The sequence below is a fragment of the Cyprinus carpio genome, chromosome A3 (genome assembly GCF_018340385.1).
Source record: "Cyprinus carpio isolate SPL01 chromosome A3, ASM1834038v1, whole genome shotgun sequence".
Classification (NCBI taxonomy): domain Eukaryota; kingdom Metazoa; phylum Chordata; class Actinopteri; order Cypriniformes; family Cyprinidae; genus Cyprinus; species Cyprinus carpio.
In genome coordinates this window covers 32,577,078-32,591,314 of record NC_056574.1, presented here as the reverse complement: position 1 = coordinate 32,591,314, position 14,237 = coordinate 32,577,078, and the positions used below count along the sequence as shown (strand labels likewise).

At 36.0% G+C, this 14,237-nt stretch overlaps 1 protein-coding gene across 1 annotated transcript; it reads right to left on the bottom strand.

The window, feature by feature from the left end:
* Positions 1–608: 608 nt before the first annotated feature.
* Positions 609–10,995, bottom strand: LOC109073904. The gene is made up of 5 exons (XM_042730668.1): positions 10,698–10,995; positions 9,239–9,348; positions 3,938–4,036; positions 3,475–3,645; positions 609–1,792 (listed from the first exon to the last, which is right to left on the bottom strand). The coding sequence occupies exons 1-5, from the start codon at positions 10,774–10,776 to the stop codon at positions 1,601–1,603; spliced, it is 651 nt and encodes a 216-aa protein (XP_042586602.1). The 5' UTR covers positions 10,777–10,995; the 3' UTR covers positions 609–1,600.
* Positions 10,996–14,237: the final 3,242 nt, after the last annotated feature.

Sequence of the window (14,237 nt, the reverse complement as noted above, 5' to 3'; positions counted from 1 at the left end):
CACTGAGGAAAATAAAGACACTATAGGAGCTGAAGAGTTACGCTTTATAAGGGATCATCTGTATTTAGTTAGGGTTGTTAAAGTTGCTACTTCCTGAAATGACCACTAGAAGACACAATTTCTCTACATTTCTTCAGTATCCAGCAGAAGGCTACTGGTCTGCAATACCATGGTGTATAAATATCATGGGTTTTTTTTTTTTTTTTTTTTTTTTTTTTTACATTATACAGTAATGATTATGAGATTTTTTGTTGTTGTTATTGTTGATGTTTCTTGCAATACACTAAAGACAATGTGCTTAATTGCTAAACATACTGTCATAATGAACAAAATATTATAATGTTTAATATAATGGTCCATACAGACTATTTTTCTCATGTAGACTTTGAAATGTGCAAGTGTGTGTTCAGAGGAAAATGAGGACACCTGTGACCTCAAACTCAAACACATGAAACAGCTTCAAAGTCATTTGAATTTTGTTTGTGAATGCAAACGTTTGAACTCATATGCTCTGAGTCTAAGTGCTGTTTTTACAGTAAACGGAGAAACCAAAAGAAAAGAAGACAATTAAGTGTGAACCAATCTGAGCATACAATCAGAAGAAACATGTCCAAGCCTAGTAATACTTCTACAAACTGTACAACATCTGTTACACAACTGTATAACATCTTTATTCACAGTGAAAAAATTGAGCACATTCATAAATGGTCATTCAAAAAGAGAGAAACAAAACTGTCATTTGGTTTGACAAGGCACATATATACCGAAAACAAATCCCACCAGTTTGCTGAAAACCTGAACTGAATTAAACTCATTTCTATTCTCTCTGCCTATTCTGCCTAAAATAATGATGAAATTTGTTGTACCTACAGAAAATAGTTTTGAAAAAAGAATATACTCTCATACAAAAGCATTTCATATGATGAAACAGCAATAAAAAATGAATTGTCCCTGTAATGTCCAAATCATGGCTTCAAATATCCCTTTTTGTGCTTATAGGTCAGTACAGTACACCAGCCGCTCCTTTGGTACGAGATGAACCTGCCATCTCTGAAATAATTAATCATGAACTCAGAATAGATTTATTTAAAGTTAATAAATGCCACTAGTGTTACTGTGAACGACTGATAAGTGGATGTTATTCTAAAAAAAAAAAAAAACACATTTGTTTTCATACCTCATGTCACTTTTTATAATCAAACTGAAATCGACATTCCCCACTCCTTAAATTAGTTTTTCTGCAGATTCTGTGATGTAATTTCTACATTTTTAGGCTTGGAAAAGTCACTGAAATATCTATAGTCAGTATAATTCTATAAAGTAGCAGATTCATGTTCGTTTTGAACAGATAGAACTTAAATAGATAATTCAAATGGCATATTCTTGTTCTTCTCTCCCTTTCTTCCAGTAGTGATGCAGCATCCTTCTCCTACTTGCTAGTGCAAGTTATTGCATAGGTCAAGTCCTACCCTATTTTGGTGTCTTTTGCGAGCACAGTGGATTCACGCACACGCCGGCCGCTCATCAGGGCAGCGACAGCTCAACAGCTGTTCATTTTCCTCTGAGGATAGATCGCATTCTTCCCGTGCATGAGCACGCTTTAATTAAGAGTGGTATTGGGATCTTGTGAGTCTGTGATTTGAGGTAGATCTTCATATGCAGGTAAATCTGTGCCGGCCTCAGAGACTGTGACTGGTGCATGTGGCGGCTCCTCCTCGGGTGCCAGGATGTCAAACGGGACGTCAATGGACTGAACAGACTGACGGATGCTCTCCTCATATGTGGGAGGCGGCTGTGGTAAAAAAAAAAAAAGCAGAGATAACGCTTGACTTAAAGGGGTGCTGTTATGCGTTTTCACTTTTTCAGCTTTAGTTAGTGTGTAATGTTGCTGTTTGAGCATAAAAAACATCTGCAAAGTTAAAAAGCTCAAAGTCCACTTCAAAAGAAGATATTTTATTTAACAGAAATCACTTTTTGAAAACTACAACAAACGACTCGTTTGGACTACAACACATATTTTCCGGAATTTGTGATATCACAATTATCGACGAATGGGACGAGACCTGGTTGAGCTGCACTAGAGAAGGCTATGAGTAAAAAAAAAACAGGGCCACTTTAGGGCAGACAAAACTGCAGCCCTCAGCTGGACAACAAGCTAATTAAGCTCAATAATGTGGTTAATGAGTGAAGGGCGGCCCCCGTGAGTGAACGATCCACCCACTGGACCCTGGGGGAGTACTTAACGACAATGAGCCGTATTCTCCACTAATGTTTACCTTTCGAGAAGGCCGCTTTATTATGTTTGATGTGCATTAATTCACATTAGTGTGTGTACTCAAGCGTTTTCCTGGCACTAAGTCAGCATCGAAGGGTCTTGAAGCGCTCGCAGCATGTGAACGTCATGGCAACAGTGCAGGTGAGGGACACCGGGTCTGTTTGTACGGCAGTGAATGGCGTCCATTTCTCAGATATGATCATGTTACAGAGCAGAAAATTTTGTGTCATTCATATTGAAAATCTATTGTTATTAAATTCAGTCAGACTGCAGCTGCTGAGAGACAAAACTGCTGTAGCAGGGCTTTAATAAAGCCACATTTGTAAGCTTTGGGTAGCTGCCAGACTCATGTGAACTTTTTTTCATTGTTAAGATTTTAGGTTCAACTGTATATATTTGAATACATTTATAATCGTATTCAAAGTCATTGTTGATTTTTCGTCACTTTCAACTAAGTAATTAACTTTATCTAGTCTAATGAGGTCATGAAAACTACAAAAAGCAAAAATTGTAACAGAAATTTTTTTACTGCATTGTTACAATCCCACCTCTTACAGTTTCAGCTTTTTTGGCTTGCTCATTTTGAATAGTCACAAAAATAACGACTTTATTCAATAATTCCTTTGTCAACAGTCTCCTCTGTGTCTCTCTATATCACTGTATGCTGTGTATGCTCTTCTGTATCATCCGCGCCACAAGGATGCGCTGTTTTCTTTCAAATCAAAGTTAAATACATGTAGAAACAGCACATCCTTGTTGCGCGGATGATACAGAAGAGCATACTCAGCATACGGTGATATGGAGAAACACAGAGCAGAGGAATTATTGAATAAAGTTGTTATTTTTGTGTTCTTCATTTACAAAAAGTATTCTCGTTGCTTCATAACGTTACGGTTGAACCACTGATGGCAGATGGACTATTCTGAAGATGTCTTTCATACTCTACTGGACCTTGACACTGTTATTTACTTGTCTCAAGCCTCCCGGTTTTCATCCAAAATATCTTAAATTGTGTTCTGAAGACGAACAAAGCTTTTACGGGTTTGGAACGACATGGGGGCAAGTGATTAATGACAAAATTTTCATTTTGGCGTGGAGTATCCCTTTAAGATATAACTTTTGCTTTTAAGTACAAATAATTTGCTTTTTACTTTGAAGTATGTGCAGATTAACACCGTTACTGCAGCTGAGCGAGTCACCTCTGTCACAACAGGTCCGTTCAGGCCGAAGCGGTCGGCTATCATCATGTGGATCTGCCGCTGTCTGTCTTTCTTGCGAACGCTCTCATACGAGGGCAGACGAGGAAGAGGAGGCTCCAGTGAGGAAAGGTAGTAGCTGCTCGGCACACCAATGAGGAACAACGAGCCCGACTGACAAGCACAAGCAGAAACAAAATATGAATACATGATATGTGTCATACCAAACGAGGAACTAAAACGGGTGACGTTAAGAAATCACAGGTTCTATTTCTAGAAAATCTCACCCTCATGTTGTTCCAAACCTTGACATCTTTCCATTCAGGAAAAGTATTTCGGTGCCTATTGGTCATACAGGTTTATAACTACATGAAGGTGAGTAAATGAAGACAGATTTAATTATGGGTAAAATACTGTGTGGAAGGATGCAGATTCATTCATGTTCTTGAAAAATTCCTACACTTACCTGCGCATCCACATGATCAAGACCAGTGTCATGTGTTTGCTCAGCATCAGACGAAGCAACTAGAGTCTGTCTGCTGTTGTAGTACTGAGGAGGAGATTCCTGTTCAATCAAGAAATGACAAACCTCTGTTAATAAGGCATTTCTGATATCATGATCCTTTGGAAATCATTCCAATATGCTGATTTGCTGCTCAAGAATATGTGTGTGTGTGTGTGTGTGTGTGTGGGTGTGTGTGTGTGTGTGTGTGTGTGTGTGTGTGTGTATAAGTGAAAATTGTTTAGAAGTAGATACTACACACATTTTTCAGCATTGAAAACTGTTTGGCCACAGTTAAAAATGCATGTATGTCAATGCAATTGATTACAGATTTTTGATGAAAAACTATGCATGTGTTACTTTAAAATATATTGATTGCATGTCAGACCATCACCAAGTTTCACACCCCCGTCTTTGTTTCTGTAATGTCTCTCCTCCTCCTCCTAAATCTGCAGTGTTAGAGGCAGACTTGTAGATGGTCATAAATTATGTTGCTAAAGAGAAGGACCACCAAGCTGTTTGCTCCACAGCCACCCCTCCCATCCAGGACTAGATTAGGCAGGCGGACCCGCATGAGGCAGAGGAACTCCTCCAGCCCAGCCGGACACTCTGTGATTACCCCACACCTAAATAGAAGCCTTTGTGTCCCGGGACAATACAGCGTCTTACTGTGTCATCAGGGTCCTGAGTAACAAACCCCACACTGGCGTTTTAAAGGTCTGCCTCTGTTTTGCTCCCTTGTTTCTGTGGCAGGTACTAGTAAACGATTGCACTTGGTTTTATGGGCCCACATGTCACCCAGACAGTCAGACAGTGCATTATGTGGACAAAACATGCAGTGCAGGGTTAATTAGGGCTCGAGGCAAAATGCCATGGCAAGCGACAAAATGTCAAAGCATACTACGGTCAAAAAAAAAAAAAAAATCTATTTTGGACAAAGCAAATAAAGGCTTTCTTTATCATTCTGACTGAATTGTTTGGGGTAACACATTTTTTCTAGCACTATACTTGATGTGTATGGATGATTACTATTTGAGTTTTTCCCAATATTTCATTAGTATGATTAAATTATTTAATGAAGTTTTGTCTATTTTAATATGCACTTAACATAAAATGAACAGTTTTACTTTTAAGTCTATTTTAAATCTTTGTTTTAATTATTTTGATGTGTTGACTTACATAAAGCACAAATAAAGTACTTGATTGTGATTTTAACTGCACTGTGTTATTCAATAAAACTATGATATTTAAATATTTTAAATGTGCTCAATTGCAACTTCATCATTGCAACTAAAATGTTTAATTACAAATATATTTAAATACACAACATTCACATTTCAACAGAAATTACATTAAAGTATATTTTAATTTACTATAATTCCTCGTCAATACATTCAGCAGTTTACTTAGATTTAATTTAGCTTTATAATTATTTCATAGATGGTATTAAATTTGATATATTATGTTATATTTATAGATTTTTCTTAAGTCCTACTTAAGTGTAAAAAACGCTCTTAAGTTAAATGAAAATAATATTAATTTAAGCTGTAATACAATTGAATTTAATTGCAATTAACATGCACTTACGTGTCTGAAAATATTACACTCAGTTCACACTTAATTTATATATTTTTAAAGTATACTGTGTACTATTTTTAAAAATACACTAAAATGTACTTCTTTTTCACAAGGGTGTGTAACTTTAGATAAATTTATTTTTTAATAAACAGCAATAGTAGTTTTTTATTACCCCACTTAAAGAATAAAGGGACAATAATTGTTTTAAAAACAGTGTCTTTAAAGGTAAAAATGCCCCTGACATTCATGTCTAGTAGGCAAGTATCATCCCTCTGTAAAGTGTGGATCCTAATCTGTGACGCTTGTGAGGACTTAGACACAAGACAGCTCTGACATCCCTCACGGTGACGTATTGTGACCTTTCCCATCACCCCTCCTATTCGGGACTCTGAGAGACACGTTTAGTAAATGTGAGGTCGGGGGTCACCTTCCCTCGCTGGTTGGCACTTTCAACAGTCTCAGAGTCCCCTAAAAAAGAGAGACCTTCTTTTGTTTGCTCCTCTGATTCAGGCAGTGTGAAAAAGCAAAAGCGTGTAAAATCAGTCCGAAGTCGGGGGAGGACCTCATCAGCAGTGTGTCTTTTTCAGTGCCTGACCGAAAGTAAAACCTTTGTCTCCTCTGATCCCCCACAAAAAAACACAGGACCTAACGATCAGATGGTGAAGACACCTCAGGAGGACATATATGTCTCAGATTGATTTCTATGAGAGAGTTGGTGAAAGAGTTAAGTTGGTTTGTTAAATGTTAAAACTTGTTTTTTTGTTAAACATCATGCAATTTTAAAATTTTAAGGGTTTTAAAAATTGATTTATTTTTGTTCTTTAAATATTTTTAAGTGAACAGTTCTTAAAAGAACCATTTAGTGTGAAGAACTAATCTAAAGAGTCTTTTGTGGAATGGAAAGGTTCTATGGATGTTAAAAGTTCTTCAAGGAAACAATGAAGACAATAAAGAACCTTTACTAGCACACAGCAAGATTTTTACCTATTATCTTGATTTCTCCCAACATGTAAACCACTTAAACTGCTTTCTGTCTGAATACTGATTGTGAGCCGGAACAAAAGCGTTTCCTTATAAGTGCAGTACGCTGTACTGTGCATTCAAGCACTTCCAACCAGCACAAGTGTTTACAGAGGAGAAGAAAATATATCATACACTCTGTATCTCTACTGACCCCCCCCAAAAAACATAAAACACATTAGTAATATCCAATTTTGTTAAAGCTTTTACTTAAAAAGCAGCTGCTAACAAGTGGTTAAATGGCACTATGGGACCATATAGAGGGTTTCGGAGACATTAAACATCATCATGCCAAACAGGTAAACTCATCTACTAACCAGAATGATGTAAAAATGGTGGTCACTCCTAAAACTTTGTGTGTGTGTGTGGTCATAGAGAAGGTGATTTCATCACAGACCTCTTCTGTGCCTCTTTTAACCAGTAAAAGTTAACTTCACCACAGATATGTTTTTGCATTTCCTCTTTGAGGGAGGAACAATGTGGAGGCAGTTTCTCTGTTGCTGAGATAAGGTTAAAGCTCTCGATGGGAACGGATGGGGTTGAAATTGAACAGGAAAAGGAAATGCAGAGGATAAGGTATGACTTCAGGGTAAGTGTGAGGGATCTGCTTTACGACTAGATAAACTCTGTGCTCTCAGTCTAATCTAACATCTGCTTTCATGCCCCACATCCTGAGGACTGGACACATTAATGGAGAAATGCCTGATGAAGACCTGGCTGGTCGAACCCGTGTGCTATTTATGAAAATATGTGAATTTTTTGGAGCTGTAATTTCAGTGTGTGGACATTATTTTTTGTTTATAAGATGTTACACAAGTGGCCTTGGCCTGCATGGAACAAGCTACCAATATCAGCTTCAAACTTTCAAAACCTGTTTAACACACTTGAACATGTTCTCACACTTCTCTGCTACTAAAGATCTCAGCAATGTATCAGTCTGTGCTCAAACTTGCCAGGACATCACATCAGAGTTTTCCGTAGGAATGAATCAAATTCACACAAGAAGAAATTATTAGAGCTCTGCTACCAGCATTTTACTGTCAGTCCGAATGTTTCCATTTTAATTTCTCCAGAGGAATTTTAGGAGAATATTTAAAATATAGATAACGGAGAACTATAAAAAGTCTCTTGAGTCATAAAATAGCATTCTTTTAGCAACATGTTTTCTCCAACCATGTTAAAAAAGTACAATTTGTTGCACTGAATGGCTGCTTGCAATGTACTTCTAATCTTAAAAGTATATTTTTAAAGACTGTACTTGCAGACAGTGCTGAGTGTAATGCATTACTATGTAATTAATTACTGTAATTTAATTACTACTGTATTCCCATGAAAATTTTAAGTAAGGGATCACTCTTAGTTTTTCTGTCATTTAATTACAGCATAGACTCTAGAACAATTGCGGATTTAACATCAACATTTAACATCTAATGTTAAAATATATGTTTTTAATGTAACCTTCTCCTTTTAAATACTTTGGTCAGTTCAAGAATAATTAAGGCAGTTTAATATTATTTATTTTTAGTTTCATGTCTATTGTTCAACTGGTTTAGGTTGATATTTAAAGTAATTAGTAATTAGTAATGCAATACTATTTCGGGAGATTAATTAGTACAGTAATCTAATTAAAGTGTTGTATATGTAATTATTAATTAATTACCTTTTCGAGTAACTTGCCCAACACTGCTTGCAGATAATACATTAACAAAATGAATGACCACTTAAGCGAACATTTAAACAGAGATACTTTTATGACTATGTTTCTTAAGTACACTTTTTTTAAAGTACAGTTTTTAATAATGTCAAATAAAAGGTTTTACTTTAAAGTACATATTAAGTCATATTCTGTAAATTGTGAAATTACATATAAAGATGTTCGAAGTCAAACTGATTCATTTCCATTTAATTGTAATTAACATGCAGTTAAGTGTCTGAAAACTTTACAATGAGTACACATTAAATTACATTCATTTTTTTTTTCTTTTTTTTTCTAAAAGTCATTCAGTTAAACCTTTGACTTGATTTTAACTTTTGAAGCTTTGACTTATTTTGCTTACTTTATCATAGCTGACGTTAACAATACAAGCTCCCCATGAGCTGAGTCAGTGTCTGGCACAGCGCATGATGATGTTCTTGAACGTTTAGCACAGTTAGGAAAAAGATTCTTCACATGCAAAATTATCAAACTAGGTCGCATGTAACTCTTTAACTGCATTTGATACTTTTTTTTGAAAAGAAGTGCACATAACTGTATTGAGTGTGCACTTGTAGTGTTTTTAAATAACTTTCAGATAATGTATTGATGAAATAAAAGTGTATTTAAAGAGCGACACTTTCATGACAATGTTACACAACACACTTAAGTACAGTTTTAAAAAGTGAAGGTCAGTTGTAACACTTTAACAATACTAGATTTATTCACCTGACTGTCCAACATTACATTAAAATTTAATTCCATGTCCCATTAGAAAGGAAACTCACGAATGATATCTCATTAATGAGATGCCGATATAGAAGACTGTGCTCAGAGAAAGTCATTTAGTTTTTTGTTTGTTTGTTTTTAGGAGAAACATCTGAGGAAGAGTTGATACTTAATGAAGCTTAACTGAGAAGTGAAGCCCTTGAAGAATGAAAGTGTAGCAATGAAACTTTCCTCCGGGGTCTTACCACGTCAGAACGAGATTCCTGATAAACCCTCATTTTGCAGCAGAGCGGAAGCTTTCGGTACAGGATCAACAGCAGCACCACGATCATGAAGAAAAACACCAGACAACCCACTGAAGAAGACAACAGCAATACACATCAGTCAGATCTGTCACCTCTAGATCTGAAAATGTAGGCACAATTTATATTGCAGAACAAAACTAATTTCATTTCATAAAGCATACTTTCATAGGAATACTTAGATCTTAGCAAACATAATTTATGCATAATTATGTTTAATGTTTCATTTCATAATTAAGTCTTTTTTAATCCCTTAAATGTCGCCGTCCCACCTGTGGGACGCTTGGCGCTCTTTTTTGTTGTCCTTTTTCTCTATAAAATCTTTTGGTAATCATCATAAATTATATATCATTTGAAAGCTTAGAAGCCCAAGATTCATCCTGTGAAAACCATTTTGAAATCGAACATTGCATTACCATGGAAATGGTACTTTAAAATCTTATGGCCGTCTCCTCCCCCTTAGTGAGCGGTGTCAAGTGTCATATTACAAAATGCATTACGGTCTTTTAGAATCAAAACTTTTTATAATCTAGGCAACAAACATATCCATGGAAAGGTCTGGGTCTCAGGAATCCATATTTGGTGGTTATTTTGAGTATTGAAGTAAAATTGACAGAGAAATCTAGGGGAAAGTTTATTAAACAAAATTCTAAGGAGTTTTGATGGCTCCCGGTGGCTGTTTGTGGTATGACGCCCTGAATAAAATCTCACAGGAACCTCAATTTTTTTCATATCAACTTCAAATTTGGAACATAACTTATTTAGACACAAGTCTTTATTTTTATACCAGTTTTAGAGTAAAACCTGTTATGTAAAATATTTATAATAAATTAAATTAAATTAAATTAATATAGTGCATTTTATTTACAGTACATTTAACCTTCTATAACTTTTTGATACTTTAATTTTTTTTTTAAAAATTCCACTTTTGCCAAAATCTGCTAATGTTAAAAGAGACCAACCTTAGGTTTATATTCCAATGTGTTCATAAATTACAACAATTTAAGTTTGGATAGTGCACTTTAATGCCTATTTTAAAAAATGGGGGGTGACAGTTAAAGGGTTAATGACTCATGTTAAAAGTCTTAATTAGACCTATATATATATATATATCTATTTTAAAAAATGTATATATATATATATATGCAGTAGCCTATATTTGCCAAATAGTGTTATTATGATTAAAGATGTTCTCAAGAACCAATAACTGTGTATTTCTGTATTAATAAAAAAAACTTTAAGACCTTGTACTGTCATTTATAGAGTTTAACCATTTTAAAATGAAATAATACTGCTTGTAAAAGTAAAACAATTTATTATTATTATTGTTATATCATTAGCCCATTTAAAAATCTTAAAGACTGTATTAATTTCTAATAAAAACCCACACATTTCTACTTACATGCCCCCACGACGATCGTCCGCTGGTCCGCTGAAGAGCTGGCGGGGGGGACTTTGGGGGACACAGTGGTGCTGGACATCTCTGATCAATACAACTTACAGTAAGCCACCAGAAGAGTAGTCTCTCTTTGTCCCCAGCTTCATTTCAGAGAGATGAGAGTGAGTTAAATCCCAGAACCTCTGTTGAGTAAACTGACCTCGCGAAGCAGCGGGTGCATTGTTGTCTTCTCTCAACACACTACTACGACGAAGGCTTGGCTCATGAATACTAATGACGGTCGTGACTGGACGCTGAGGAAAGGTTGCTAAGCAACAGTGGCACGGACTAATTAATAATCATGAGCGTAGCCTTCATCGTAGTAGGATTCGTTCATTTCGGTGACAGGAACATGTAAAATAGACTAAAATAAAGTTGTGCTTTGTTTATGTGCTAGCCGAGAAATACAAAAATAAACATTTTCTTTTTAAAAAAAATATATATATATAAATAAAAGAATAATAAATATAATTAATTAAATGACAGACTTTCTACCGTATGGCAGAAATCCACGAGCTGACGCGTTCCACACGCGCGGTTGTCCTGGAGACCAGCGAGACTTCTGAAGAGCGCCGCCCCACGGCTGCACGCACCCTCTACATGTGAACGCGACAGAGAGTTACTGATACAGACATTGATCTCTCCTCATAACAATATCCGAATTATTTCTTTGCAGATAATCACTTAATAAAACTACCTGTTGATAAGAATATCTGATGATAGGGAGGTCAGATATAACACAAGGAACACTTGAGGGATTCGTGCATTAAAGGTTTATTTATTTCTTCTAAATCATTATATATATAAACAATCATGCATTTGTGAATCGTGTGCTTCTAATGTATTTTTCACGCTAGCAAGCAGCCACCTGGTCATTTCCTGTCTCAGCGCCGGCGCTGTGGTGGGGCATTCGAGGGCCGTGCCCCCCCTAGCGGTCATTGATGCCCCTCCTACAGGCCATGGCGTCCCCCCCCCCCCAAAAAAAATATCCCTTTTAGTTATTATCTTAATATTAAATGTTCAAACTGTAACTTAAATAAAATAAAATAAAAAGGAATGGGGAAAATGCATAATTTTGGTTGTTCATGGCACGTTACTAGGCTTCGTCATTGTGAATGCTTATTGGTCGCCGAGTAAACTTGTTACATTTGATTTGCAGCACGCGCGCAAAATCCATTTCAAGTTGAAGAACAGTTTGTCCGTCTATATTATAGAAAGTTGTTAGCAGCTAATTAAAAAAAAAATTCTAAAAAAAAAAATGGATTTAGGAAAATGGTTTTAGACCTCCGCAGACTCGTCAATCAGCAGACTTAGATACTCCAGCCACGACCCACCAGTACCACGGTCTATGAGAGCCGAGCTGGCGCTTCTTCTGCAAATGCTAGCTCCGGACAACCGCCAAAAGATTTAATACGCAGACATTTGTGTGATGATGTCCAACTCGTTTTATGAAGAAAAAAGCCTTAAGTTTTCCGAAACATCTATACGAAAAAACTTTGTCTGATGGGGACATTTTTTTGCCGGTTTTTCAAAGCTTCAAACTGATTCAGTGTTTTATTTTTGTCGTCGTAATTTGTTAATTATTTAAGTATAAAAAATAAATTGCTATTTATTGTAGGCCTATTTTATGCTTTTTATTTAGCCTATATTATATTTATATTATTATTTTCTGTCCTGTTCTGTTGTTTAGGCTACAAACATTAGCCGCAATGCCTCGCGCGTTTCCCAAAAATGTAGGCTACTGAACTCGTAGAACTCGAGAATAGGCTACGTGCTACTTGAGTCGCTGTCCATTCGCAAAGTGCTCAACTAGGCTATACTAACCTTATATGGAATCGTATTCTGAACGCTTTAACTAACAATCGTCATCTGTTGTGTATTAGGATCAAGACAGGTAAAAATAAAAATAAAAAATTTTTTAATGACATTCTTGTAATAATAAAAAACTCCATAGTCACGGGAAGAAGGAGGCGGGAACCGGCGAACATTTAAATAAAACTTTAAAAAACCAAATAAAGATAAAAACAGCGCGACAGCCCCTCACGGTCGACTGCCACGCACAAACAAAAACCAAACACAAAATAAAGCCCAGGCCTGGTCCTCTCTCGTCCTTCACTGTCGTCGCTCCTCTTTTGTATCCTCCCAATCTCCTCCGTGGGACTCGAGACCTGTGAGTGGAGCAGGTGTCGCTCATTTCCCAATCACTCCACCGGCGTCGCTCCATTCCCACGGCTCTCGGCCCTGCCCCACTCGTCACAATTCTATATAGATAGATCATTGGAGCTAACATTCTAGGGTAGAATGTCATTCTATATAGATCATTGGAGCTAACTGACTCTTGCCGTATCCGGTCGGCAAAACAACAAATTTCAGCGCTGTCTTCTGTTCCTCTTTTAGATAAAAACCCAAGTCTAAATCGTTCATTGTCATTCTATATAGATCTTTCAGATTTAGGTCTGGATTTCCATGCTACTATGATGTTGCCAATGCGTCAAAAAATATTTATCAAACGACAGTGCCCCCCCGCCGATGATCCAATGCCCCTCCAGTAGATCTGCTCTGACGCCGACTCTGTCCTGTCTGAATATGAATCCTTCTAATGTATTTTTCACGCTAGCAAGCAGCCACCTGGTCATTTCCTGTCTGAATATGAGTAAAGTCTATGGTTCGTTGTTTTGATTGATGTTAGCTTTGTTTGGTATATGTTAAACTTTATGTTTTTCATTTATATAGCGTGGAATCTGATTTACAAGCACAGTTTTTCTCCACACCATTACTTCATTTGGAATAATAAGGACATTTGATATAAACAAACTATTTTTTTTTTTTTTTTTTTTCGTTTTTGGTTTCGAAATAACATTGTTTTGGTAGACCAATTATTTAATTCAGATGCTCTTCTTTTAACATTTGATGAATTCTTAGTAAAATATAATTTTCATGAATTCACAACAGTTTTTGGCGCAATCTCTCCTAAAATATGCATGCTTTTTACACAGCAAAAAAAAAGAGATTAAATTATTAGCAACTCCCACAACAGCTCTCACCCAGTCACACCACTCATTATTGTAATAATAATAACAGATCGATAAGAGCACTTTTGCAGAATTGCATTAATTGCATAATGGGGTCAATTTGTGAGTGATGTTGATTGGGAAAAAGTCTGTCTTCTACCCAATCGATATCTCTTAACAAACAAGGTTAAAGAAGTAACTTTTAAACTCCTTCACAGAATATACCCTGCAAAACTTTATTTAATTACATTGAAAAGAAGATATAGATGTAAGCTGTAGCTTTTGCAAGCAGAAGCCAGAGTCAGCTGTTCATTTTAGCACTGCCCTTATGTGTCAATGTTGACAAAAATGTTATTTTAAAGTGGAAATATGTTCTTTTAGGCATTATTGTAAACTTTAAAGTTAAACAGACCAACTCTTTATTGTTATTATTAATTTTTTAATTTTAATGGCTAAATTTAATTTTTATTTTAGGTATTATTGTAAAATATAA

What these genes read in the sequence shown, in the direction of transcription:
- LOC109073904 (XM_042730668.1), bottom strand. Translation starts at nt 10,776, where the DNA reads ATGTCCAGCACCACTGTGTCCCCCAAAGTCCCCCCCGCCAGCTCTTCA. An exon ending in AGGAATCTCGTTCTGACGTG is followed by an intron (nt 4,037 to 9,238) that starts GTAAGACCCCGG and finishes TTGATTGAACAG; the next exon opens with GAATCTCCTCCTCAGTACTA. An exon ending in ACGGACCTGTTGTGACAGAG is followed by an intron (nt 1,793 to 3,474) that starts GTGACTCGCTCA and finishes TTTTTACCACAG; the next exon opens with CCGCCTCCCACATATGAGGA.